Raw genomic sequence first — 27989 nt, 5'->3', positions numbered from 1 at the left:
TCCCTGTTTCTTGCTTTGTTTTGTTTTGTCTTGTCTTTTGGGTTTTCTGTTTGTTTGTTTTTACTCTTTTGGGTCTTTTGGGGGGGAGGGGCTCTCCACCCAGTTCCCAAATATACCACACATGGACACTTATTCTTACTTTTATATTCCTCACTTTGGCTTGGTTTATTTCTAGCCAGCTTTCCTTAACTTAAATTATTTCATCTAACTTTCACCTATGGTCTTTTTTCTGTTCTTCTATATATCTTACCTTACTCTTACAGTGTTGCTGGCTGTGTGACTGTGTGACTGTGTGACTGGGTGGCTGGCCCCTAGCATCCTTTTCTTATTATCTTGACCCTTCTCATTTTTATTCTTTCTTCCTGCCAGCCATGCCTATCCTTTCCCCTGCCTTGCTATTGTCTGTTCAGCTCTTTATTAGATGAATAAGGTGTTTTAGACAGGAACAAGTAATGCAGTATCGAGTAAAACAAATGCAACCTAAAAGAATGCAACATATCTTTGCATTATTAAGCAAATGTTCTACAGCAGAAACAAAGGTAGCACATCTTAAGATAATATCCCAGAACAATTCCCAGCAACCTCTTCTACATTCATATGATACACGTGACAATACAGTGGCAATATTAATTTAAAAGAAATAGTAAGAGTTCATCATCATTAATGAAAATTTTATACCCTCATCCCAAAACACGATGTACTCAGGTCTCAGCAAATTTCTCTTTGCTGGATTGTTAATTGGAAACATAAGAGCAAGTGAAATCATATGAATCTAACAACCTAAACACCCAAATAAGCAATTTTATAAAATGAATTGCATTTCTTCAAGGAATAATATGGCAGGAAAAGTCTAAAAGGAAAATCACAGAAAAAAAACACCTGAATGTTCATAACAATCTAATAAAACCTTAATGATATGTTTGCATCTTTCATTATAAAAATTATAAAAGTAAATCTTATTCAATTATAAAATATTGGAATACTGACATAATAAAAAAATGTTACCAATAGATTTCTGTTTTTCCATTATGGGGTCATAGATGAAGGGTGATTTCATGAGCTAAAATACCCCTTTGTCACTAGGTGCTCCGACATTCCAGAGAAATGCTATTATCAAAATTACATGAGTTCCATGGTCTGCCCAGAAATAGACAACTAAAAATGTGGGAAGGGGAGGTAACGTGTGTAGCACGATTAATAAAAACCCAGAGACTGAAATTGGGGTTCAACTTGAAGGTCAGTAAAGCAAAACAGTCAGCCACTGGCTCTTACCGCTACCTCAGTATGAAATGGTGATCCTGCCTCCAGGAATCTCAGAAAAAGTCTGCGTGTGAGAACTGTCTTCTCCCATGTTACATTCCCCTCTAGTGCTGGGATTAAAGGTGTTCAACACTACTGTCTGATTTCTATGGCAAACCATTACGGTTATTGGGATTAACAGTGTGTATCACCTCTGTTTGGTCTGTAAGACCAAACAGTAAAACAGTGGCTGTTTTACTCTCTGAACTTCAGGAAAACTTTAGTTATTAAAATACAAGTGAAAAATCACTACATGTGTGGGTGAAATATTTAATGAAACTGGCCTCATAAAGTCACTCCTATTGTGTGTGACAGTTTCACAGAGATGTGTTTTAAAATGAGTAAAGACTTTGCTTGCATGGCCACTCAGATTATCAACAATTATTTATTGTCTTAAGAATTCAATAATGAAAGAATTCTAAGTAATGCTATATATATTGCTTCTTATTTTTAATGGTACACTATTGCTATAGTTATGTTTAACAAAAATAAAAAACAGATACATTTAAAACTTACATTTAGTTTGTTGATAAACTACATGAAATGGTAGACTTTTACATGTAGCACAATGGTACAGGAAAATTGATTTTCATATTCTGCAAAGAAATTATGCTGAAAATGGCAGCAGTATTTTGCTTGTAAAACTTACATACTAGAAATAATAACACCACTTCCACAGCTGTAACTTAATTTAACTAAAGAATTATTTTTTGGATTTTGGATTAGCTTTCAAAACTTTTGTGGCCTTATACCTAAAGTACCACTTTTACAATCATGTAGAAAAATTGAAGTTTGCATAATTTAACAGAAATTTGAGGAAGAAGGTACTCAAATTCATTAAGCTAAAGAGACTGTGATAGAATCAGAAGTATTTCACATGCAAATATTTTGTGGATTCAATCTGTTCCCAATTTTTCTTCAGGTAGCTACTTCATAAATAAAAACTCATATTTATCTCACTTGATTTTTGAGTCAGAAAACCTATTAAGAAAGGTAGTGCAAATGTGTTCATTTGAAATTGTTTTTAGTCTCTTAAGAATGTTATGTTTACACCAACCACTGACATTGCAAGAACACTTGAGGACACTTTATCCCACGGTGGGGATCCGTTATATAGTAGTCATGCTACTTTGAATCTAATTTTTCAAACAAATAGCAGAAAGAACAGCAGGTGTTTTTGTCTAACCCCATTGGTTTCGATTAGAGATATTACAAAACTATGAAAATTGATGTTGACATACCACTTTGAAAGCTAATTTCCATGTGTGTGTGACATGCCACAGCATATCTGAAATCTGTGTATTCCCACTTGCCAGAGCAACACATTATTTGTTAGAGCCTTTGGTTCCAAGAGCAGATCTTGTCAACTTCAATCAAAGTCCAGCTATTAATGGTATCTTTTAACGACTTTTACCGAAGGCATACATTTTCAATTAGTGTATTTTCAGGAGGTACATGGCATTTATTCTGGGGATGAATCTAATGCTGCCAGAAAACATTGTACCATGGAATTTAGACAAAATTACCAAGTATAAACAGTACTGTGCACAGATTTTGAGAGCATCTTCAACTTTGCTATTTTTTATTTGGCACAGTCGATAGTGAATATGGTTACCTAAAGCAATATGGAATGAAAATAAGAATGGATTCATGAATTAACAAAATTATCTGTACAATATTCCGCAATGACCTTCAATTTGGGGAGGTGATTTGATTGATTTCTTTCTCAGGGAACTTCTCAGAGAAGCATGTGGACTTCAAAATCTCCCAGCTGTGGACACTACCCTAGAAAGAAAAAAAAATGGAAAGTGCTTAGAAATACAATTTCACTCATTCGTTATAGCATTATATCAAAATAAGGAAGTATATTATTCTTTTTTACCTTTTGTTTTTAATTTTTGAAATTCTAATATCATTGTATCATTTCAACCATTCACTTCCCTCCTTCCATTTCCCCCTCCCCGTTGTATGACTTCCTTGCTCGAATTTCCAATTCATGGTTTCCTCTTCACTAATTTGTATTATATGTATATGTAAATATGCTTATGCATATACATTACGAATACACATATATATTTCTTAAATATAGTTTTATCATTTCACACAGTATTGCTATTAGGATTGCTTTCAGGGCTGATATTCGACACTGGACCACCAGCTGACGTGCTGTTTCCTGGGGAAGACTACGTTTTCTAGTACCAGCTCTCCTTAGTTACCTATAGTTCTTTTGTTCAGGGTTAAAGCATCCAAGGCTTTTCTTCATGCACTTCGACATCTCCTTTGCTCTAATCAATGTTCAGTTCATGTTTGGGAGTCATGTTGGAGAGATATTATGGGCTTAGATTCTGATATTACCAGAAGACACATCTCACTGCAAATTCCCTTAACCTCTGGCTTTGACAATACACCTGGCCCATTTAGAATAGGTTCCCAGGGCCTTAGGTTAAAGTGTGTTTTGTTAGATATACTTATCGTCCCAGGACTCAATAACCCTGCATTTATTTTGTGGTTTTCTGTGGTAGTCTCCATCTGTTGTGAAGAGAAGCTCCTTGATGATTTTGATGTGTCCACCAACGTATGGGTATAAGAAAAAATGTTCAAAGACTGTTACAAAAAAAAATCTAAACTCTTATAAGAAATCATCTATAACCTCTGATTTTTCAAATCAATACCACATCTATTTCAGACTGACTATACAATGGCTCTGTTTCAACTTTTCCAAAGAAATACAGTCTGAAGAATCTTTTCAGACTGTATTTGTACAAGAGACAAACAAAAAGGAACAGTGCTTGTAAATATCTTTCCAATATTGTCTAATTTTGAATTTCATTTTTATGATTCATTTTTTATAAATTGCATATTATTTCATTATAACTTTCTTTTCTTTTTTCCTTTCATCTTTTATCAAGTTAATCATGAAAAATAATAAATTCATACAGAAAAATATTACAATAATAGTGTAACAATACTGAATGATAGTAGCATTATTTGGCTTTTCATTGTGTAGGCAGGTGCGTGATGTACAGGATGTGTTATAAGAACTGTTATCTAGATGTTTGCTAAATTTTACATGAGATACAGCTTGGGATGCTGACTTTTCTTTTAACTCATCACACTTGCTTTATTCTAATGTTTTCAGTTAATTAAATTATATTTTTGAATACCACTGTGTTTGTAAAGAGAAAGCAACATAAAATGGGTAGTTGGTTATTAAAGAGTACAGTCTGTGGATGGTTACAAACAGGAGAAGAAATAGGATATAATTTCTTATATCTATTAGTTATATCTATTTTCTGAGACCTGCTTCTACTATATCTAAAAGAATGCTTTAGAAATTCAATACAGGATAATTAAATGGATTATATTCATTATAGCTACAAAACATGCTGTTTACACATTATAACTCAGTTGCTGTACATATTTTAGTATTAGTTATGAAGTTAATGCTATTAACCAGTTACTGTTATGAAGATTAAAGTCATGAATATTTAAGATAAAACATAGTACCACAGTCATTGGAGTTATTGTCTTAGTATAGCAATTTCTGTAAAAATCTTTTGAAAAGCTGTTCAATAAGAAAAATAAACTGGAAAGAGAGCAAGGAGAGTAGGAATAAATATCAGCTATGGATAAGTGTTGTATGGAAATCCTCACTTAGGAAAATGTGAAATGACAAAGATGGAGCTGAAAATAAAGACGACTTCTAGAAGCATGAGAGGTTCCATGAGCAGAAAGTAATAAATGTTAATGCTTGCAGAGACAAGCAAAGGTATTTACAAGCAAATATTACAAACTGGTGAGACTCAAACACAACCAGAGTGGGAAAGAGTTCTTTGTGCAGGCTCAGATCAGTACCAGAAGTGACACCAAAGCATCTTCAGAAGTAGTCCCATGTCTCACGTTTTTAACTAGCATAAAATGATTGGAGTGGAGATGAAAGGTAACAGGATTCTATTTGAGTGTTAATGAGGCCTCATTGTTTATTGAAGGATTTAAAGTAAATATGTACACACACAAACAATTTATTTCTGAAATATTGGAAAAGAAAAGAAAATGAATGTTTTCATTTGAGAAGCATTACTAAAATTTTAATTAACTGAATTTTAAATCCTGGTTTCTAAATTGTAAACACGTATAATACTTTTGGGTCTGTTATGTAAATATTGTCTAGTGAAAAGCCAGAATATTAAAGACTTGGGTTTAACTGAAAATGTTCAAGCTACAAAGGAATTTAAAAATATTGGAGTAAAAACTAAGTTAGTATAATAAGTAAGAGATTAGGGGCATGAGAGAAGGCTAATCAGGTAAGATCCTTGCTGCTTTTCCAGAGACAAAAGAACAAATCACTGGGTAGAATAACAGTTGCTAATAACTCCAGATGTAGGGTTTCTGACCCCCCCTTCTAGCCTTTACACGGATCATGTGCATGGACACAGAATATAATGCACACACACTCATACTCACAGACACAGAATCAACAAAAGAACAATTTTCTAAAAAACAAAGCACTTTGAGAAACCTATCCTATTCTTTTCTTCACATGTAAATGATTTATAAATGACAAAATGATTGTAGTTTTTTAAATTATTTTCAACCAACTGTATTATTCTATAATTGTAATGAATTTGTACATTAAAAGGCATTATGAGAATATCTCCTTAAGAAATTTTAGTCCATTAATATAGTTCTGGGACTAGTCCACAAATAGAATGACCAAATAATTTTTAACTTGCTGTTTCAAAACATGCCTCACCTTCATGTATATGCTCTCAATAAATTTTAAAATAATTTAAAACATTTTAAACAAGTGAATGAAGATGTTTAACAGCAGGAGAAGGCTGAGGTGGCAAATAAATAAAATGAGAGAAGGAAAGGAAAAGCATTTGGCTTTGTTGCCTTTAATTCTTTTTAAGTTAAATAATGTTTAATGGAAAACATTGTGTATGTTGAATGTAAATAATATGATGTCTTGATAAACATGCTGTAACCCAATCATTTTCACAATGATATTAACATGACTGTCAACTTCCAGCTGGACAACACAGTTCTACAATGGAAATTTCTTGTAACAGAAAGTCTGTACTCTTTGATAATGCTTTTATGAAGAAAAAATACTGTTATTTTCTTTTGACATTATTTTCAGTATTCTGTGAATACTGAATTAAATGTTGTGGGTTTGATTTAATCCTTGGTTCTTTCTTGGGAAATTTAATACTTCAGCACAATTCTGACCAAAACAACTTAAAGAACTGATATATGGTGACATGTTTCTTTCTATTTAGAAGACTGGGAAGAGGGTGTACTTCAGATCATTTACAGAAGTGATATATGTGAGGAGAAACTAAAATGATAAGAAAAACATTTCTTGTATGGATCCAAGTACTGTTAGAAAATCTCTGACTTCAGTTCCCTAGAGGAAGAAAAAGCATTGACGGTATTAAATTATTCACTATATACTTATTGTTTCTCTCATTCGTCTCTCATAACTCAAAACTGTAAATAGATTTGTCTAAAGTTTTTACTGCAAAACCAAAAATCGTTCAGAAATATACAGGAAATACAATCCTGCTTGTTATGTAGATAAAACTCATAGTACTGCAATACATCATAAAAATCAATGATTTCTATATCATATTATTCAAAATCTTTTTATTAAATTTAAAATTAGAATATGTTCTTGGGAATCTAAATACATATTCTCAGCATTAATGTGTCATTGCATCAAGAATAATGACATTGTAGTAATATATTTAGTCAAAGCTAAAAAAAATGCTGAATTTAAGACAAATAAAAAACAACCAATAAAAATAAACACACTTTTACATCTGGTCAAGAACTACTGGGTGTATCTTTCACAAGTTTTGAATACTCAGGGATATTGTTTGCTAAATACTTCACTCTGTTCAATAAAATAGACTCAAATATTCCTTGAGATAATTAGATAAATCTTCTATTCCTTATTTTTAATCTTCCTTTATGTTTTTAAAGATTAGTTATAATATTTTCTTGTCTTTATTTTTCATTTTAAAGTTTCTAAAAACAATTTACTCTTCCAAATTCTGTGGATTTTGTTTTTTATTTGTTTTATTTTCTTTTCTTTAGACTTAATGCACAAATCCCTTAAAGGGGAATCACTTCTGGAACCTGTATCACACCCCTTATGTATAAAAATCATCTAGATTTTCATTTATAAAATAATAGCAATTTAAATTTTTTTTCAAAGTTTATTAAATTATAAAAGTTTCCATTTCCGCCCACCTCCCAACAACCTCCCACTCCCCCCAGTCCCTCTCCTCCTCCCTCTCCATCCCTAAGAGCAGTCAGGGTTTCCTGCCCTGTGGGTAGTTCAAGTTCCTACTCCCTCCCTCCAGGCCCAGGAAGGTGAGTATCCAAACAGACTGGATCCCAAAAAATCCAGTATATGCAGAGGAAACAAGTCCCAGTGTCATTGTCAATGGCTTTTCAGAAAGACTCTGGGCCAGCCACATTGAGAGAATCCGGCCAAATTCAGAGAATCCGGCCACATTCAGAGAATGTGGTTGGATCACGTGCTCATTCAGTCCCAGTCCAACTGGCCTTGGTGAACTTTCATTAGATCAGTCCCCTTGTTTCAGTGGGTGATCGCACCCCTCGCGGTCCTGATTTCCTTTTTCATGTTCTTCCTCCTTCTGCTCCTCATTTGGACCTTCGGAGCTCAGTCCGGTGCTCCAATGTGGGTCTCCTTCTGTATCGCCATCCATCATCAGATGAAGGTTCCCTCTGGTCTGGCCTTCTTTGCTCACGTTCTCTTTCCTTCTGCTTCTCGTTTGGACCTAGGGAGTTAAGTCCAGTGTTCCAATGTGTGTCGATGTCTCTATCTCCATCCATCGCCAGATGAAGGTTCTATGGTGATAAGCAAAATATTCATCAGTATGGTTATGGGCCAAGGCCGGTTCAGGCACCCTCTCCTCTGTCCAGAGAACAATCCGGGGATCTCTCCTTGGACCTGGGATCCCATTTATAATCAAGTCTCTTGTAAACCCTAAAATGACTACCTTAGTTGAAATATATTCTTCCCTGATCCCATATCCATCCTTCCTCCCTCCCCCCCATCCTAGTTTCCCGAGCTTTACCCATTGTTCCCCTACTCCCTTCTCTCTAACCCTCTCCCCTTTCAACAACCCTCCCACACCCTCATGCACCCGAGGTTACCTGGGACTCTTGTCTACTTCCAATCCCCAGGAGGATAACTACATGATTTTCTTCTGGTTCGCCTTCTTATTTAGCTTCTCTAGTATCACGAATAATAGGCTCAAAGACCTTTAATTATGTCTAGAATCCACTTATGAGTGAATCCATACCATATTCCTCTTTTTCGGTCCGGCTTACCTTACTCAGTAAAGCGTTTTCTATGTCCATCCATTGGCATGCAAAATTCAATATGTCATTGTTTTTTACCGCTGCATAAAACTCTAATGTATATATGTTCCACACCTTCATTAACCATTCTTCTATTGAGGGGCACCTAGGTTGTTTCCAGCTTCTGACTATTACAAATAGTGCTGCTATGAACATAGTTGAACAAATGCTTTTGTGGTATGATAGGGCGTCTCTTGGGTATATTCCCAAGAGTGGAATTGCTTGAGGGAGGTTGACTCCCAGTTTTCTGAGAAACTGCCACACTGATTTCCACAGTGGCTGCACAAGTTTGCATTCCCACCAACAATGGATGAGAGTTCCCCTCTCTCCACATCCTCTCCAGCATAGGCTATTATTGGTGTTTTTGACTTTAGCTAATCTGACCGGTGTAAAATGGTATCTCATAGTTGTTTTGATTTGCATTTCCCTGATCGCTAAGGAGGCTGAGCATGTCCTTAAGTGTCTTCTGGCCATTCGAAGTTCATTTGTTGTGAATTCTCTGTTCAGTTCAGTACCCCATTTTTTAATTGGGTTAATTAGAGTTTTAGTGTCTAGTTTCTTGAGTTCTTTGTATATTTTGGAGATCAGGCCTTTATCTGATGAGGGGTTGGTGAAGATCTTCTCCCAGTCAGAAGGTAGCCTTTTTGTCTTACTGACGGTGTCCTTTCCTTTACAGAAGCTTCTCATTTTCAGGATGTCCCATTTATTCATTGATTCTCTTATTGTCTGTGCTACTGGGGTTCTACCTAGGAAGTAGTCTCCTGTGCCTATGTCTTGTAGACTACTTCCCACTTTCTCTTCTATCTGGTTCAAAGTGGTCAGATTAATGTTGAGGTCTTTAATCCTTTTGGACTTGATTTTTGTGCATGGTGATAGATATGGATCTACTTTCATTCTTCTACAGGTTGACATCCAGTTATGCCAGCACCATTTGTTAAAGATGCTTTCCTTCTTCCATTGCATACCTTTAGCCCCCTTGTCGAAAATCAAGTGTTCATAGGTTTGTGGGTTAATATCTGGGTCTTCTATTCGATTCCATAGGTCGACTTCTCTGTTCTTATGCCAGTACCAAGCTGTTTTCAATACTGTAGCTGTGTAATACAGTTTGAAGTCAGGGATGGTTATCCCTCCAGAAGTTCCTTTATTATATAAGATTGTTTTTGCAATCCTTGGTTTTTTTGTTTTTCCATATAAAATTAATTATTATTCTCTCAAGGTCTGTGAAGAAGTTTGATGGGATTTTGATGGGGATTGCATTGAATCTATAGATTGCTCTTGGTAGAACTGCCATTTTTTACTATGTTGATCCTCCCAATCCAAGAGCAAGGGAGATCTTTCCATTTTCTGGTATCCTCCTCAATTTCTTTCTTCAAAGACTTAAAGTTCTTGTCAAATAAAGTTCTTTCACTTCCTTGGTCAGAGTTATCCCAAGGTATTTTATGCTATTTGTGGCTATCGTGAAAGGTGAAGTTTCCCTGATTTCCCTCCCTGCTTCTTTATCCTTTGTATATAGGAGGGCAACTGATTTTTTGGAGTTGATCTTGTATCCTGCCACATTACTAAAGGTGTTTATCAGCTGTAGGAGTTCTTTGGTAGAGTTTTTGGGGTCGCTCATGTATACTATCATATCGTCTGCAAATAACGAGAGTTTAACTTCTTCCTTTCCAATTCGTATCCCCTTGATCCCCATATGTTGTCATATTGCTATTGCTAGAACTTATAGCACTATATTAAAGAGGTATGGGGAGAGTGCACAGCCTTGTCTTGTTCCTGATTTCATTGGAATGGCTTTGAGTTTCTCTCCGTTCAGTTTGATGTTAGCTGTCGGCTTGCTGTAAATAGCTTTTATTATATTTAGTTATGATCCTTGTATCCCCAATCTCTCCAACACCTTTATCATAAAGGGATGTTGGATTTTGTCAAATGCTTTTTCAGCATCTAATGAGATGATCATATACTTTTTTTCTTTCAGTTTATTTATATGATGGATTACATTGATGGATTTTCGTATGTTGAACCAGGAATGAAGCCTACTTGATGATAATGGATAATTTTTCTAATGTGTTCTTGGAATTTGTTTGCCAGGATTTTGTTGAGAATTTTTGCATCGATATTCATGAGTGAGATTGGCCTGTAATTCTCTTTCTTGGTTGTGTCTTTACGTGGTTTTGGTATCAGGGTAACTGTAGCTTCATAAAAAGAGTTTGGCCTTGATTCTTCTGTTGCTATATTGTGAAATAACTTAAGGAGTATAGGTATCAGCTCTTCTTGGAAGTTCTGGTAGAATTCTGCATTGAAACCATCTGGTCCTGGGCTTTTTTTTGGTCGGGAGGTTTTTGATAACAGCTTCTAATTCTTCGCGACTAACAGGTCTATTTAGATTGTTCACCTGATCTTGATTTAACTTTGGTAAATGGTATTTATCTAAAAACCAATCCATTTCTTGTACATTTTCCAACTTTGTGGCATATAAACTCTCGTAGTAAGATCTAATGATTCTCTGAATTTTCACTGTGTCTGTTGTTATGTCCCCCTTTTCATTTCTGATCTTATTAATTTGAGTGTTCTCTCTCTGCCGTTTGATTAGTTTGACTAGGGGTTTGTCAATCTTGTTGATTTTCTCCAAGAACCAACTTTTTGTTTCCTTGATTTTTTGGATTGTTTTCTGTGTTTCTATTTTGTTGATTTCAGCCCTCAGTTTGATTATTTCCAATCTTCTACTCCTCCTGGGAGAGTCTGCTTCTTTTTTTCCAGAGCCTTAGGTGTGCTGTTAAGTCTCCAATATGTGCTTTCTCCGTTTTCTTTAATTGGGCACTTAGCGCTATGAACTTTTCTCTTATCACTGCTTTCATTGTGTCCCATAGGTTTGAGTATGTTGTGTCTTTATTTTCATTAAATTCAAGGAAGACTTTAATTTCTTTCTTTATTTCTTCCTTGACCCAGGGATGATTCAGTAGTTGACAGTTCAACTTCCACATGTTTGTAGGCTTTCTGGTGTTCGAATTTTTATTGAATTCTAACTTTATTCCGTGGTGATCCGACAAGACAAAGGTGGTTACTAATATGTTTTGTACCTGTGTAAGTTTGCTTTGTTACCGAGTATGTGGTCAAGTTTCGAGAAGGTCCATGAGCTGCAGAGAAGAAGGTATATTCTTTCCTTTTTGGGTGGAAAGTTCTAGAGATATCAAGTCCATTTGATTCATTACCTCTAGTAATTCTCTTATTTCTCTGTTGAGTTTCTGTTTGATTGGCCTGTCCATTGGGTGTGAGAGGTGTGATGAGGTCTCCTACTATTAGTGTGTGTGGTTTGATGACTGCCTTGAGTTCTAGAAGTGTTTCTTTTACATAAGTGGGTCTCCTACTATTAGTGTGTGTGGTTTGATGACTGCCTTGAGTTCTAGAAGTGTTTCTTTTACATAAGTGGGTGCTTTTATACTAGGGGCATAGATATTCAGGATTGAGATGTCCTCCTGATTAATTGTTCCTGTTATGAGTATGAAATGTCCATCTCCATCTCTTCTGATTGATTTTAGTTTGAAGTCAATTTTGTTAGATATTAGAACGGCCACACCCGCTTGTTTCTTAGGTGCGTTTGCTTGGAAAACCTTTTCCCAACCCTTTGCTCTGAGTAGATGTCTGTCTTTGTGGTTGAGGTGTGTTTCTTGTAAACAGCAGAATGTTGGATCCTGTTTTCTTATCCATTCTCTTAGTCTATGCCTTTTTATAGGTGAGTGGAGTCCATTAATATTAACTGATATTAATGACCAGTGGTTTTTGATTCTGGTTATTATTTTGTGTGTGTGTGTGTGTGTGTGTGTGTGTGTGTGTGTGAATGTAGTAGAGTTTGTGAGTTTCTCTTCTTTGAGTTGTGGTTGTGAAGGGTCACTAGGTATCTGAGTTATTGTAGGCAGTGTTGGCAATGTTGGATTCCTTGGGTTGTGATTTTCCTTCTATTACTTTCTGTAAGGCTGGATTTGTGGCTACGAATTGTTTTAATTTATTTTTATCCTGGAATATTTTGTTTTCTCCGTTGATAGTGAACAATAGCTTGGCTGGGTATAGTAGTCTGTGTTTGCCTCCATGATCTCTTAGTTTCTGCAGTACCTCTATCCAGGATCTTCTGGCTTTCATGGTTTCCATAGAGAAGTCTGGTGTAATCCTGATAGGTTTACCTTTATAAGTCTCTTGACCTTTTCCTTTGCAGGTCTTAATATTCTTTCTTTAATCTGTATGTCTTATGTTTTGATTATTATATGGCGAGGGGATGTTTTTTTTGATCCAGTCTATTGGGTGTTCTGTATGCTTCTTGAACCTTCATAGGAATATCATTCTTTAGATTGGGAAAGTTTTCTTCTATAATTTTGTTAAATATATTTTCTGGGCCTTTGATCTGCAGTTCTTCTCCTTCTTCAATCCCTATTATTCTTAGATTTGTTTTTTTTATTGTGTCCCAGATTTCTTGAATGTTTTGTGAAGAGAATTTGTTGGATCGGCCGTTTTCTTTGACCAGAGCATTTATTTTCTCTATGGTATCTTCAGAATCTGAGATTCATTCTTCTATCTCTTGTATTCTATTGGTTATGCTTGATTCTGTAGTCTCCGTTCGTTTACCTAGGTTTTCCATATTCAGCCGGTTCTCGGTTTGTGTTTTCTTCATTGCCTCCATTTCATTTTTCAATTCTTGGACTGTTTCCTTTACCTGTTTGATTGTTTTTTCTTGGTTTCTCAGGGTATCATTCATGGATTTACTTATTTCTTCAAACTTTTTGTTATATTTCTCATCCATTTCTATACTCATTTCTTCAAACTTTTTGTTATACTTCTCATCCAGTTCTTTAAGGGAGTTATTCATATCCTGTTTAAGGGATTCTATTGCTTTCACAATGGCACTTTTTTCCACTTCTTCTGGGTTAGAGTGTTCAAGTCCTTCTATTGTAGCGTCGTTGGGATCTGGTGTTTTCATGTTGTTTTTCAGATTGTTGAAGGAGGTCTTGCCTTGGTGTCTGACCATCTCTTCCTTCAAATGCTGTCTATTGGAACTTCTGGTAGCGGGTCAGGTTCCCTTGTTGGGTAGGGAATTCACTGATAGAATGCATACCTTTCCTCAGGCAGGCTATTGAAGCACAGGCACTCCCTCTCTCCGGGATGAGCCTACAGTGCAGGCCCAGTGTGCAAGGCAGCTGAGCTGGGGAAATTTTATGGCCCCAGTGGGAAGGGAGAAATATAGGAATTTGTACCTGGATGGAAGCTGGGTGGCAGGCGGGAGAGCTTAGCAGTGTGGAGCCAGCACTGCAGGATGACCTGAGAGACTATGGGGTCGGGGAAAGTCCGAGCTCCTCCTCGCTGGGCCCCTGCCGCCAGCCTGAAGCAAACTCACCCCTCCGATGGCCCTCTGGATGGAAGCTGGGATCGCAATTTAAAATTTTTGCTATATTTTTAATTAACTTGGAATTAGGACACTACCTCCAACTCCTCCCATGCACCCTCTCATGTTAATTGCCCCTTTTTATTTTATTCTTTAATCATTATCCACATACACAAACCACACACAAAATAAAAAATCACGAAATGTTTGTGTATCACAAGTTTGTAAATATAATAGTCTGAGTCCGTTTGGTTGTTGCATGGATGTGAATAATGAGACAACTTTAAATGTTCTCCATTTAAGTGGAGGCTACCTACCATTTGGTTTGGATAAATAAAGAAGTTCTTCCCTGGGACAGAGAAAATCTCCCATTCCTAATAGTCTATCTGCCTGTAGTGTTGGCCTTGTTCTTGGACTCTGTTAATTTTTTCTTCTATGTGAGTATATCTCCCCTGAGTCATAGATTCATAGCTCTGTAGATGTGTCCACTGGGGCTTGTGTCCCCCAGATCCATTCATCTCTCTGCTGTATTCAGATGTGTTTTTCTGTTGTGGTCTCCCTTTGTTGTAAGAGAAGTTTCCTTGGGAAGGGGCCATAGCTATACTTACCTATTGGCATAAGGATAAGATTCAAAATGTAGTTAAGAACTGTGCTGTTCTAGAAAAGTTACAGTAGTAGATTCATTTCTAAGGACCCTGATGACACTGGCAGAGGAAAATTGATTAGATTTCTAGTACCAGCAATTATTCCCCTCTTGTTACGTGAACTTTAAGTCCAATTAAACCATTGATTGTTACCAAAATATGAGTACCACTTGTATCTATATGAAAATCTCACCACGGTCATCACTGTTATGATTCACGGCTGCTGCATTTGCAAGGTATATTTAGTTGTTTTCCTCTTTCCAAAGCTTGCATTGTATTTTCAGAGCCTATGGAAGGTGAAGCACGGGATTTACCTTCATGTTAGATTCAGATAAAATCATCTAAGTCCTCTGCCTTAAGTATGTGGTATTTTCAGCAATAGGTAACTTACTTTCAATGCCTGAGAGACAGCCAAGGGCTGCATCAATAATATGCATTGTCCTGGGAATCACTTAGAATAGCCTAACCAACATTGTAAAGGTTTCTTATGCCCATTATTGGGAAGAGATGCTGTAATTCTACGGTTCTTATAGGGAGCACTGTCAATCCAAGGGCATAGCTTTCTAGAAGTATAAATTATTTATTGTTTCTTCTCCCTTAGCTACTATATCTGTTTTCTGTCTTGAATTCACAAGGTATTTCCTTATGCCTGAGATAGGATATGTATTAGAATAAACAACAGAAAGCAAATACTGTTGATTTCTTTCAGAAATACAACACCATACTCTCTTAGATTTTAGTTTATCTCCAAACAGACCCACATAAGCATCTCTAAGTATAAGAGAAACAGGAATTGTAGCTTATTTTTATTAAGTACATTTTCCTAAGAAAATGTTTTGTTAGCTGTAATAATCAAGCTATTGCTATTGTGCTGGCACCTAATAGGGAAGAAATTTATACTTGAATCATTATTTTTGTTGTCATGTTCAGTGTGTGTGTGTGTGTGTGTGTGTGTGTGTGTGTACTGAGCCTTATATTAGAAATGGAAAGTTAAAATAATGTATAGCACTTATGTAAGAAAATAATTATCATAAAGCCCAAATCACTACTATGTTTTGTAAAAAAAAACTGGTACATGCATGTGTTTGTAGAGGGCGGGAGTTGTTGTTCTTCTTTGTACATATGATGTGTATATACATGCTAATGTGCAAGCAGAAGTGCTTATGTGCATATGGAAGCAGCAGAGAGCTTGGGTTTACAGCTATATTAGCCTCAACCACATTCCTTTAAGACAGAGCTAATTGAACTTAGAGCAAAGCTAAACACCAGCAAATCTCAGCACTCTCCACTGTGTCTGGCTGTATTATTTACATGGGAGGAAAATATATCAGTCATCAGTGTGTGCTGAGCACTGCATGGTGGAATATCCACATAAACATACAGAGAAATACAGAGAATTATGCTTTAGTGTAACTTTATTAAGGTTGGCATTTAAAATTGACCTCCATACTGTTACTTACCATGTATGGGAGCCTTGGAAGACTGCTTCCATGGCTCATGAAGCTGGGAAGAATGTGATTTAGACCTGTGTACATAGATGTTCAAAGTATAGAGTGTCCTAGGTAACTGAGGGATTGCAAATTACTCATGATTCAAAAGCCTAAACTGATATTGTTTATTTTCCATATTTTTTTCAAGAGTCCAAGCAATGATTTATTAATTAAAAAGAATTTAAAATAACTTATGGATAAAAATAACTTATTTTCAAATAATTTGTAAGTAGATTAACTGTGGAAATGTTCAATGAAGTTCAAACTAGAAGGAATATGGATAAACATGGATTTTTATTTTGACAACAGAACAGATTAAGCTCTTCAAGTGACTGAAATTTCTGTCTATTTTTCTGACAGTTGATAAGGGGCTCCCATCTATAATTTCATGGTTTAACCTACAAGTAAGAGAGAAGAGTAATTCTGAATTCCTGTTTGATTTGTATTACTGCTGATAACATCCAGAAAGACTCATTATTTTTACCAAACAGATGATATTTTGTTAATGGAAAGTCTTATCACTGCAGTGAAAGAGATGTTCAATATTGTGTAAGTCTGCCTGAGAACCCAAAGACTAAAGTATTGGCTCTTGCATTTGATTTATAAATAGTTATGGGATAACCATTTAAGATAATTCATCACTTTCTTATCTCAGTTGAGAAATGAGACAAAAGAGTAGTAGACACACTGGAATTCTCTTGTCTTCAAGCTGGTCATTTGATACATATTGATTTTATTTATTATAATGTAATATTTAAATTCTAGGGAAAAATCAACAGAAAGTAGCTATTTGTTATCTTTCCTTGATTAAAAGGTTCATATGAAACAGGATGAGTTTACAACCTTTGATATTAGTATATTTTTGAGCCAAATTTTTAAAGATATAAGTTAAAAACTGCTTCAACAATTGTAGTTTTTCACCAGTTGAAACATAAATGAACACGCATTAACCTACTAGATGTGATTTCTAGCAAAATCCAGAACTCATAAAATTGTGTGGCATTGATGATATGATTTCCAAAAGATTTTTTGAATAGAACCTGGAAGTTAATTATATATATATATTTTTCACTTTTCCAGTTCCTAATAAACATACAGTATAGTATCTACAGCTATACTAGTATTAAGATAATCAGTATATAATTCACACAAATTTATAACCAATATATAATTTAATGTTCAGTTTGAAGCAATGCTTCTTGATTACATAGCTGTCACAAGATTTCTAACAACTGTGTGCTTTAAGTTAGGTTTGTACCAGCAGAAAAACTAGTTGAGAAACCAAATTATTGTCATAAGAATTTTAATCAAAGGTAGAATCAAAGCCAGATTTTTTTTATTTTCTTTCTTTACTGATTATAATATTCTTAATCTGAATACATTCATAGTCACTGCAAGTACTTAGGAAGATACCCAGGATTACTGTCATTACTGTGTAAGGGTAACTTTATACTTTAATGTTGCTAAGTACAAAATATTTATGTATTAAACATAACTTTTTTTGTCATCCTGAGTCTGGCATTTCTACTTAGACATAGCATTTTGTATACTGATCATTTTTTATCAGTTATTCTGAGATTATATTTACTTTTCTAATTTTGCTGAAATAGAGGATATGCTTTAATTTTTCTAAAGTGATTTTTACATCTATATCATTCATATCATAGAAATAACAACTCTATCATTTTTTCCAAAGCTGCTGTCCACTATCATCCCAGAAACACTCAATAACTTCAGTGAAAATTTTGCAAATATTTTCTTAGAATGTTACTACCATTCACGTAACATAAGAGCTATTATTTGTTATTTATGTTTCAAAATGTTTAAATAAGTGAATACTATATTCAGTTTAGATCGCTATTATTTGTTAAAACTGTAAGTAATGCTTGAAATCTATTTTATTTTCTTGTGTTGTTCAGTTAATTGTCAAGATGTCCTTGGTACCCAGTTTTGATATCTCTGCCATGATGTGAATCCCATTCTGATTATATCATTACCGCTTAGAGGTAATATAGGGTGAACAGCTAATTATTATAGATAACACTAAATACACACACAAATTGTTCTAGAAGCTGGTTACCTTAGGGCAGAGTAATGGAGAGGACAAAAGAGAATAATGTGATAATTGTTTGAGGATCTTTCCTGAGTCGTGATTGTTTTTAGGTCCCATTAATAAAGATACTTTACTTGTATTAAATATAGGTATTGAGGAGTGGTTCCAACTACTGTCCCAGAGGGAATATAGAGAGTCCTATCTAATGTGAGAGATTACTATGGCTTTTTAACTGAACATATCTATTTAAAGTAAAATTATCAGAAAATACTGAGCAGACTTCTTAGGGTTATGAAATGTGAACTGAATGTAATTAGAGAAAAGCCAGAGAAAAGACTGAACAAGTAAAATGCCTCGTTATCCTTAAAGACTTTGTGACACCATGCCTACAATTAGTTACTATTCTAAAAGGGGAAAAATCTATGTCATCATAGGTCAGAAATACCTTCTTTGTTGATGCATAGGGGATGGATAGTGAGGGAGGCACAGTAAAAGCAAAAGCAGAAATAATCATTAGGCCGGTAGAATAGTAAGACTGGTTGATTTTGAAATGCTTAAAATTGATAGTTAATTTTCCATAGGCAAACTTACTACAGATTGAATTGGTCCTTTAAACAGAAGTGGAGAATATATGCGTGTGTGTGTGAAAGGGAATTGTTAGAGAGCATTATGATTTTTGAAATGACTAATGTTTTAGAACTAATTGCAGCTGGTCAGGATGAGGAAACACATTCTATGGTCTCAGAGAAGATCCCAGGCATTTATTTTAACTTATATTTAATAGTGTTCATGAGGCCTTCATCTAAAAGAAATGCCTTAAAGGGCCATTTCATATATGGGTTAATTTTTTTAGAATTAGCCTAAGGCTATTTGGGAAGTCATGAATAGAGGAAATAGCATTAAAGCCTTAAGGATAGACCTGGTTTAGCTTTAAATTTGACACAAGGGAGGAAAAAATTAGGTATGTAATTTGGATACAGAGAACTATTTTCTCATAACATAGAACTGTCTAGCAAGCATTGAGATGTTCATCAGGAAAAGTGAAATGCAGTGTTTTTTTATAGTATATGTTCTTGTGTATATTTGTCTTTGAAATTCAAAATGAACTGCTAAGTGAGTTATCCTAGTTTGTTGTCTGTTGATGTGACAAAGCATTTTGAGCATAAGAGCAAGTAGAGAGGAAAGGGTTTATTGAACTTAACTTCCAAGTCACAATCCATAATTGAAGAAAGTAAGGGCAGACATAGAAGTAGAAACTAGTGAGGAAGGTTTTTGCCTGGCTCATACTCAGCTTACTTTGTTATATATTCCACTTACATTGGGGATGGTGTCTCCTACATTGGACTGCCCCAACCCACTCCCACTCCTGCCAATCATCAATCAAACCAATCCCTCAGAAACATGGCACAATTATAGCTCACAGACTTATATCTAGGTGAGACTGATTCATTTTCTCCCACAACAGCATGTGTATAACTTCTAATATTGTGAATGTTAGTCAATAAGGTAAAATGTAAGTGACCACTAGATTAATTACTTCAATGCAATGCCCTATATTATTGTTATCAGCAACAACATATTGTTGTCAGTCAGGTTGTGAAATGCAACCAATAGCATTGATAAGTCATATTATTTGTGGGGGTGCTATGAAATTACTTTGACCGTCAACTCAAAAAATGGTATAACTTATTCCTTGTACAAGGTTTTTTTTTTTTATTGAGATCATGATATCTAGCCAAGGCTTGTTTTCATCCATCATGTGGTTGCTATTTAATTGTAATTTACATATGTATGTATACTTAGGTAGCTTTAAGACTTATTGCTAGGGAAAACTTTTTGTAGTATTTAATAGGCTCTTCTGTGTCAATTTAAGAATATTACTATTTACAGATTAGTTAGGAGGAAGTTCTATCAATTTTTCCATATTTTTTTCTTAGTGAGATGGGTTGGGTAAAACTTATGAGCATTGGGAAGCATATACTGAGTTCTTTGTTTAAATAAATATGTTCTTTGGAATTTTTTTTGATGAGGATGAAAGTAAAAAAAATAACTGGGAAGAAAGTCAATTAAAATTCTCGTACTTTCATATACTAGAGGTAATTCTTGATGGGGGAGAGCAGTTTCCTATCATCTAACATTTGATCAAAATATACCTCACATTGAGAGGTATAACTACAGATGTTGTCCTTGAAAATTGAAAAGGAGACTAGTTAAGCCACTATAGGAATGCTTATTAAATGAAGCTACATGGAGAAAGGAAAATTCAATACTAAAGACAGTCCTCAGAAAGAAGCTCTGGGTCTTCATCTTTTGTCTGTACATTTATTCCAGAATATGTACAGTCACTTGGGTTCCACCATTACCAATCGTGCCAGTACTTCATCTCTCGTTCTACTTTAGAATAATCAGAGATTATTTGATTTGGTTTTGATTTTTCGACACAAGGTTTTTCTGTAGCTTTGGATTCTGTCCTGGAACTGTTATCTCTTGTAGACCATACTGGCCTTGAACTCACAAAGATTCACCTGATTATACCTCTCAAGTATTGGGATTAAAAGTGTGTGCCAACACCACCCAGAGAGATTCTATTTTTTAAAAGTAAGTGTGAATTCTACACAAATTTGTTTAATTTCATGTCAACATGACACAAGCTAGATTTATTTGGGAGGGAAGTACATTGACTAAAAAATAAATAGCACCAGAATGGCCTGAGAAAAACTTGTAGGGCATTTTCTTGATTGAGGATATGAGTAGGTTCATTGCACTTTGAGTATAACCAGCCCTGGCTGGTGGTCCTGGGTGCTATGAGAAAGAAGGGTGAGCAAGCTTTGAGGAACAAGTCAGTATGCAGTATTCAGCCATCGTCTCTGCATCAACCCTCAGTACAGCATCTTGCCTTAAGTACACCATTGTATACCTTTGTAAGTTAGAAGATCTTAACACCATGTCTCTCTGTGTCTCTGTGTCTCTGTCTCTGTCTCTCTGCCTCTCTGTCTCTCATTTTCTCTCCTCTCTTGGTTTCTCTCTATTTCTGTCTCTCCCTTCACCCCCTTCCTCTCTCTCTCTCTCCTCTCTCTGTCTGTCTGTCTGTCTGTCTGTCTGTCTGTCTGTCTCTCTCTCTCTCTCTCTCTCTCTCTCTCTCACACACACACACACACACACACACACACACACACACACACACACACACACAGTCTATTTTGTCTTACTAGTCTATCAAATCTAGCCACATCTCTTTTGAAAGGATTTGAACAACTTTGCCTGAGTCTCTTTTCTGATTTTATTATTTGCATTCAAAATCATGCAAAACCAAAACATCACCATAAGATAGATTCTGCTTACCCAAAGGTTACAACCTCTTATGTAACTATTACTTCCTGGACTGAAAGATTCGTTCCATGTTCCAAACTGTGGATAGAGATCACATTTCACTTTCTTTCCAAATAATTCTGAAGAAGTAATACACTACCAAAAGATGGTAGTGATTTGACTTGACCCATTTCCCCATTCTAATTTTAAATGTTCAAGGCTATAATAAATGAAAATGGACATTTCGGCTAGAAATACAGAAAACTTGTATATTATCCCATGAAATTAATACCCAATTTCATAGTATTTATGTTTTCAGTCTCTCCATTAAACATTGATACTAAAGTGTTTTAGGCAAGCAATCTACCACCGATCTGCATCCTCAGACAAATTTCTGAATTTACTCTGTGAAAAAAAATCTAATTGCCTTAGCTAGACTTGAACTCTTTCTATAGCCCAGGATGACTTTCAGCTTCATTCCTTCATCATCAGTCTGGAATCGCTATGATTATAGTCCTGTGCCACTTACCCTAATTTTTTAAAGATTCTTTTTTAACCTAGTCATGAGATTTTAATCATATTGAAAAATGCTCAGAAGGTATTTCATGGAGAATATCAAAATGATATTTATTTTAATTTAATTTAGTTTATTTCTTTTGTCTCTGACCAAGAAATATAAACATATATCACATGTCTCTGTTCCTGCTCCCCTCTCTCTTACCTAATCCCACCATCACTCTGTAAATTTCACTGAGAAAATCATAGTTTAAAAATGAATTTTCCTTTCCTCAGAGTGTACAATTATCTCCAAGAGCAAAACTGTTGTGTGTCAAGTGTCAGTTTGAGCCCTGGGCAATACTGCCAAGACTGCAATGCCCAGAGCAGCCAAGTGAAAAAGGAGAGTGACAGAGAATTTCCTGGCTTGATCTCTCTGACTGAGCTAACAATCAGCTTATGATTGTTTAAATGGCTGTGGGTGTTTAATCCCCAGAATTTATATTTAGTTTAAGGTATTAAGGTCTAAGGAGGACAAATCTATGAAAGCTAAAATGAAATGGCCTTCCCAAAAGAGTAATCCTCAATTTCAAAGAGATACAGAAATTATATTGTTTAGGTTTAAAATTTAGATACACATTCCACAGATTTGGGAAGCAATAAAGGATTAGAAGGCTGAAATAAAGGACCTTTGAAATAAGATTATTAGTGCTCAGAGAGGATTTAACAATGAGAAGAGGTAATTGTTTTTGTATCAACACATGTTCTAATACCTCAGAGAAAATTGTTAGCATTTACAATGTATACTGCAAAACTTTCCAGGGCTTTGCAAACATCACATGGAAACAGCATGCACTTCAGAGTAGAGTCTCAGTGAACAAAAGGGCACCTATTGTCATGAAATTTAAATGTATTGCTACAGTGTATTATGAATCATGGAGATATGAATTGTTAAAGAAAAATGCTCATTTTTCCTGGGGAAATTCAGTTATAATAAAGGAACTACTTACAATGATTTTTTTAAAGTTATGGTAGTAACAGCACTGATGATCACAGAAATAGGATTTTGTATTTTTTTCCTATTAATTCTGCATGTATTCTAATTATCCAACTAAATGTACTTTGATTCTTTTTTCTAAATGTTTAACAGTTTTATTGCAAAGATACAGAATAAAAAGCTTTTAAGATTAAAACAAAATAATATTTATTTAAAAATATCACAGGAAAATAATGTTTATATTATAGACTATAATCTCATTACATAATAATCATATGCCAAGAAAGTAAATATGCATCGAAATCTGAAATAACTTGACATTAGCTGTGTTTAACATATTATCTTAATAAACAGTCAAGAAATGATATTACTTAATTGCTCTTACTAGAAATCTTGTATACAAGAGAAAGATGGATGTTGGTTTTTCATTCATTCTGTCATTGTGTACCTTTTGATGGGAGAATTAAGGCCTTTGCTATCTGAAAGTATTGTTGAACAATTATAGAAGCCAGAGGGGTAGGAGACACCTCTGCAACTGACAGAATGATCTAATCAGGTTTCACAGGTGATCACACAGACTGAATTTACAATCAAGGAGCCTGTATGTGTTGGGGCTAGGTCCTCTGCAAACATATATATTATGGGTTACCTTGGAATTTTTGAAGGACTACTTTGATTCATAAAACAACCCTCTGATATTTTATTCTTTTTCAATGCAACTGACCCATTTTGTGAGGTCTTTTATGAAACAGTAAACTCATATTTGTGGAACACGACAGAATTTGTTTATTAAGCTAGGCTTTAGTGTTTGCCTTATGGCAAGGGATTTATCTTCTCAAGTTAGTATAATACATAATTCATCATGATTTAGGTGTCCCTAGGTCTTAACTAATTTTTTATTCCCAAGCAGATTTGAGATGAACTTGGGAAAGTACTTTCTTCCTTGTAATATATCCTGCAAATTTTTGTGAAAATTTGGTTACATAGCAACCACTCCCATTTATGGGGCAGGGACAAATGGGTTCTTTTTATTTTTCATGTATTTAGGTAGTAATTGCTTGGATTGTTTTTTTTCCCTATGTTTGTCCCCAAGCCTCTTTCTTATGCTTTTCAAAATCCATGGTGTCTATTTCATATGATTTGGGTTTTTTTTTATCTTCCATTCCTTCCTTCTAATCTTTTCTTACATCATTTCATTCTCTCTTCATTCTATGAACTGTTTTTAAGTAAATGTCAAAACTAATGACAAACACTTGATAAAAAGTTGTAGATGATCCTGTCTCCCACCAAGATGGTAGGAAAACTATACAGTGGTTAAACCTCATAAATCTTAGTTTATCTGAGCCAAGGATTTGTGTATGTGAATTTGTGTGTGTGTGCAAATATGTATCAATGATCTGTTTGCATGTGAATGTGTGTATGTGTGTATGTATGGATATGCATCAATGATCTGTTTGTGTAAACCTGTGGATGTGTGAATATGCATCAATGATGTTTGTGTCAATATGTGGTATAAATATGCCTCGGCAATCTGTGTGTGTGTGTGAATATGTGGATGTGCAAATATGCATCAACAGAAGACAATATTATTTTACTTGCTTACTACTTTGTCAAAAAAGAAATATGAAAAACATAATCTACTTGGGAATTTTGAAGATATTTAATTCAAAATCTTTTTAAAGTTATGAAATTATGCAACAGAAACAAATTTTACTCTGTCTGGGGAAAACCATCTGAATTTTTCAGTACATTTTAAAAAATCCACTAAGCAATGTTGAAGCTGGCTGAGTACCCAATTTTGACAGCTGCTTACACCAAGATTTCACCAAGAGTAAAGAAAAGAAATTTATCGAATTTCTTTTTCGTTGAAAACTTCCTTGTGACGTACAGTCAAGTGGTCAGAGGGTGGTTAATAAGGGGAAGGACAAGAGGCTGTGTGGCAAGTCTCCCATTGCTAGTTCTCCGTAGCAGGTGCAGGGATTGGATGAAGGCTAAGCTGTCAATATCCATAAGACAAGCTGAAAAGCAAGAAAATGAGCACGATGTTTTATCAGTATGCCTGTGAGAACAAGAATAGTCTAAACACTGGGTGACAATATGTAAAAGCTAAGAAAATAACTGCTTTTTCTCAATGCCCCAACAATTCTTTCTATAGTACCTTACAATTGTGATCTCTGCCTTTAGGGTTAGGCCAACTAATTTGTCTTTATGATGTCGAAACATGATTACAGTTTTCAGTGAGAGATGACTTTGAGCTAAGAATTTATGCTTTGATTTTGAGGAAATTTGAATCCTCAATTCAGATGTGATATGCATTTTATATGCTTTATGTTAGAGACACATGTACAGAACTAAATAAGCAAGAATATAGGGAAGGAAACCGAAAAGTAAGAGGGAAGGGAGTGAATGAAAGAGAGAGAGGGAGAGAAGGAAAAAAGGAAAAAGAAAGGAAAGATGGAGGGAGACAAACAGAAGTAAAGAAACAGAACAAAGTGAAATAAATAGGCCAACAACTGCATACATACAGTCTCACATCTTATTACACAGAACTGCATAACTTTTTCAACATTTAGGCACAGTGTGGGGAGAATTTTTCAGAGAACTCATCTTAAAAGTATTTAGAAAAAACTCAGAAATGAATTTTTCTTAGTCCAGTGACACTCCTAAAACACAATATTAGACGCTTACTGACTAGTACATAATGAAAATAAACTGAATGGCTCTCAGTTCCAGGGCCAGGAATCCAAGATTCATGGGCAAGCTATTGAGAGATTGCTGTCGTTATTGTTGCTGCAGTTGATGGTGGTGGTGCTGCTACTGCCAAGAGACAGCATCGAGGGTAAACTTGATCGTTTTAAGGAATTTACTCTCGATGACCATGGAGTAAACTCATTAATGATCGTGTTACCCCCAATACCTAATGACTTCCCATTGCATCCATTGTCCAACACCCATACTTCATATGTTTCAAACAATCTAGCAGTTTCTGGATTTTGTGGAAGTAATAATAAAGAGAAATCAATTGGTTTCAATTGTTTTTCTTTTTTCGTGCGTGTGTGTGTGTGCGTGTGATGGTTTATTTTTTTTTATTTTTGCTGTTTGTAAATTTGACAAAAAGTTCAGAGTGTGGTGAGTTGGTATTTACTTTATGGCATTTCAAGTACACACACTCGCTAAACAGAATCGAAGTATTTATTTAGATTTGCTTTTTTTTTTTATTTCTAGAACTTCAACCTACTGGCTCTCTCGCATCCAGTCTTTTCTCTACTGCAATGAGAACGGCCTCCTGGGCAGCTTCTCTGAGGAGACCCACTCCTGCACCTGTCCGAACGACCAGGTCGTGTGCACAGCCTTTCTGCCCTGCACTGTGGGCGATGCCTCTGCTTGCCTGACATGTGCACCTGACAACCGAACCCGCTGCGGCACCTGCAACACGGGCTACATGCTGAGCCAGGGACTGTGCAAGCCTGAAGTCGCTGAGTCAACTGACCACTACATTGGCTTTGAGACTGACCTGCAAGACCTGGAGATGAAATACCTGTTGCAGAAAACCGACCGACGAATAGAAGTCCATGCCATCTTTATCAGCAATGACATGCGTCTCAATAGCTGGTTCGATCCTTCCTGGAGAAAGCGGATGCTCCTGACCCTGAAGAGTAACAAGTACAAGTCCAGCCTGGTCCACATGATCTTGGGTCTCTCTTTACAGATTTGCTTAACTAAAAACAGCACGTTGGAGCCAGTGCTGGCTGTTTACATCAATCCATTCGGAGGCAGTCATTCCGAGAGCTGGTTTATGCCTGTGAGTGAGAGCAGCTTTCCCGATTGGGAGCGGACTAAGCTGGACCTCCCACTGCAGTGCTATAACTGGACACTGACTCTGGGAAACAAATGGAAGACGTTTTTTGAAACAGTACACATCTACCTGAGGAGCCGCATCAAGGCAAATGGCCCCAACAGCAACGAAAGCATTTACTATGAGCCTTTGGAGTTTATTGACCCCTCTCGGAACCTGGGCTACATGAAAATCAACAACATTCAAGTGTTTGGCTACAGCATGCACTTCGATCCTGAAGCTATCCGGGACCTGATTTTGCAGCTGGACTACCCCTACACTCAGGGATCCCAGGACTCGGCACTTTTGCAGCTACTAGAGATAAGAGACCGTGTAAATAAACTCTCCCCACCTGGTCAGCGCCGTCTAGATCTTTTCTCTTGCTTGCTTCGTCATAGACTCAAGCTGTCTACTAGTGAGGTGGTGAGAATTCAATCTGCTCTGCAGGCATTTAATGCCAAATTACCAAACACAGTGGATTATGACACAACCAAATTATGTAGTTAACCGTAAATGTCAAGCACAACCCAAAACCTTGAAGGAGTTTTTACAGTGCTTTTGTGGAACAGTTTCTGTTTGGAAAAGTAAATTTAAATTGTCTTTTCAATATCTGTCTTATATCAGTCAATAACGTTGGATGGCAATTTACATACATGAACTTGCTGACAATGAATATATTATACTACAGTTTTGGTTTATGAATGAAATAAATACTGACACCAGTCTATAAGACATTCTACTTTTTACAATAAATTTCATTTGTAATTTTATATGTTCCGTGGCAATGCTTTTGTGCATTACATCCTCTAGAGGGAACATAAAAAGATATCAATAAAATTTTGTAGCTGAACAGTTATTAACAAGAAGTGCTGTGGAATTCATTTTTTTTCCATGAAACGAGTTCTATTTCTACACACTTTGTGAGAACCTGGGGAAAATTCTTCAGGACTTTTTAATGGAAATGGTAGAACGTTTCTTCTGATCTCATTTTTGAAAAACCCAAATAGAGAGAATTCCCACATCCAGTTCCTTTCTCATGGTGACGAGAAGATTGGTTGAATGATGTTTATCAGCTTCAATGGAAAACTTAAATGAGAAGCAATC

At 35.6% G+C, this 27989-nt stretch overlaps 1 protein-coding gene across 3 annotated transcripts in view; it reads left to right on the top strand.

Annotated features, from left to right (window-relative positions):
- The window catches only part of Brinp3 (BMP/retinoic acid inducible neural specific 3), a 391171-nt gene extending 363420 nt beyond the window's left edge, over positions 1-27751 (top strand). For all 3 annotated transcript variants that reach the window (XM_085688142.2, XM_048431005.3, XM_087906438.1), the window contains exon 8: positions 26276-27751. In XM_085688142.2, coding sequence (XP_085544268.1) covers positions 26276-27392 — 1117 coding nt within the window. In that variant the 3' untranslated portion in view covers positions 27393-27751. The remainder of the gene's footprint in view (positions 1-26275) is intronic.
- The last annotated feature ends 238 nt before the right edge of the window (positions 27752-27989 follow it).

This window comes from Myodes glareolus, chromosome 5 (genome assembly GCF_982192425.1).
Source record: "Myodes glareolus chromosome 5, mMyoGla1.1, whole genome shotgun sequence".
In the NCBI taxonomy this organism is placed as follows: domain Eukaryota; kingdom Metazoa; phylum Chordata; class Mammalia; order Rodentia; family Cricetidae; genus Myodes; species Myodes glareolus.
Note: the sequence above shows the minus strand (reverse complement) of the source record. Positions and strands in the feature narration are given on the sequence as shown.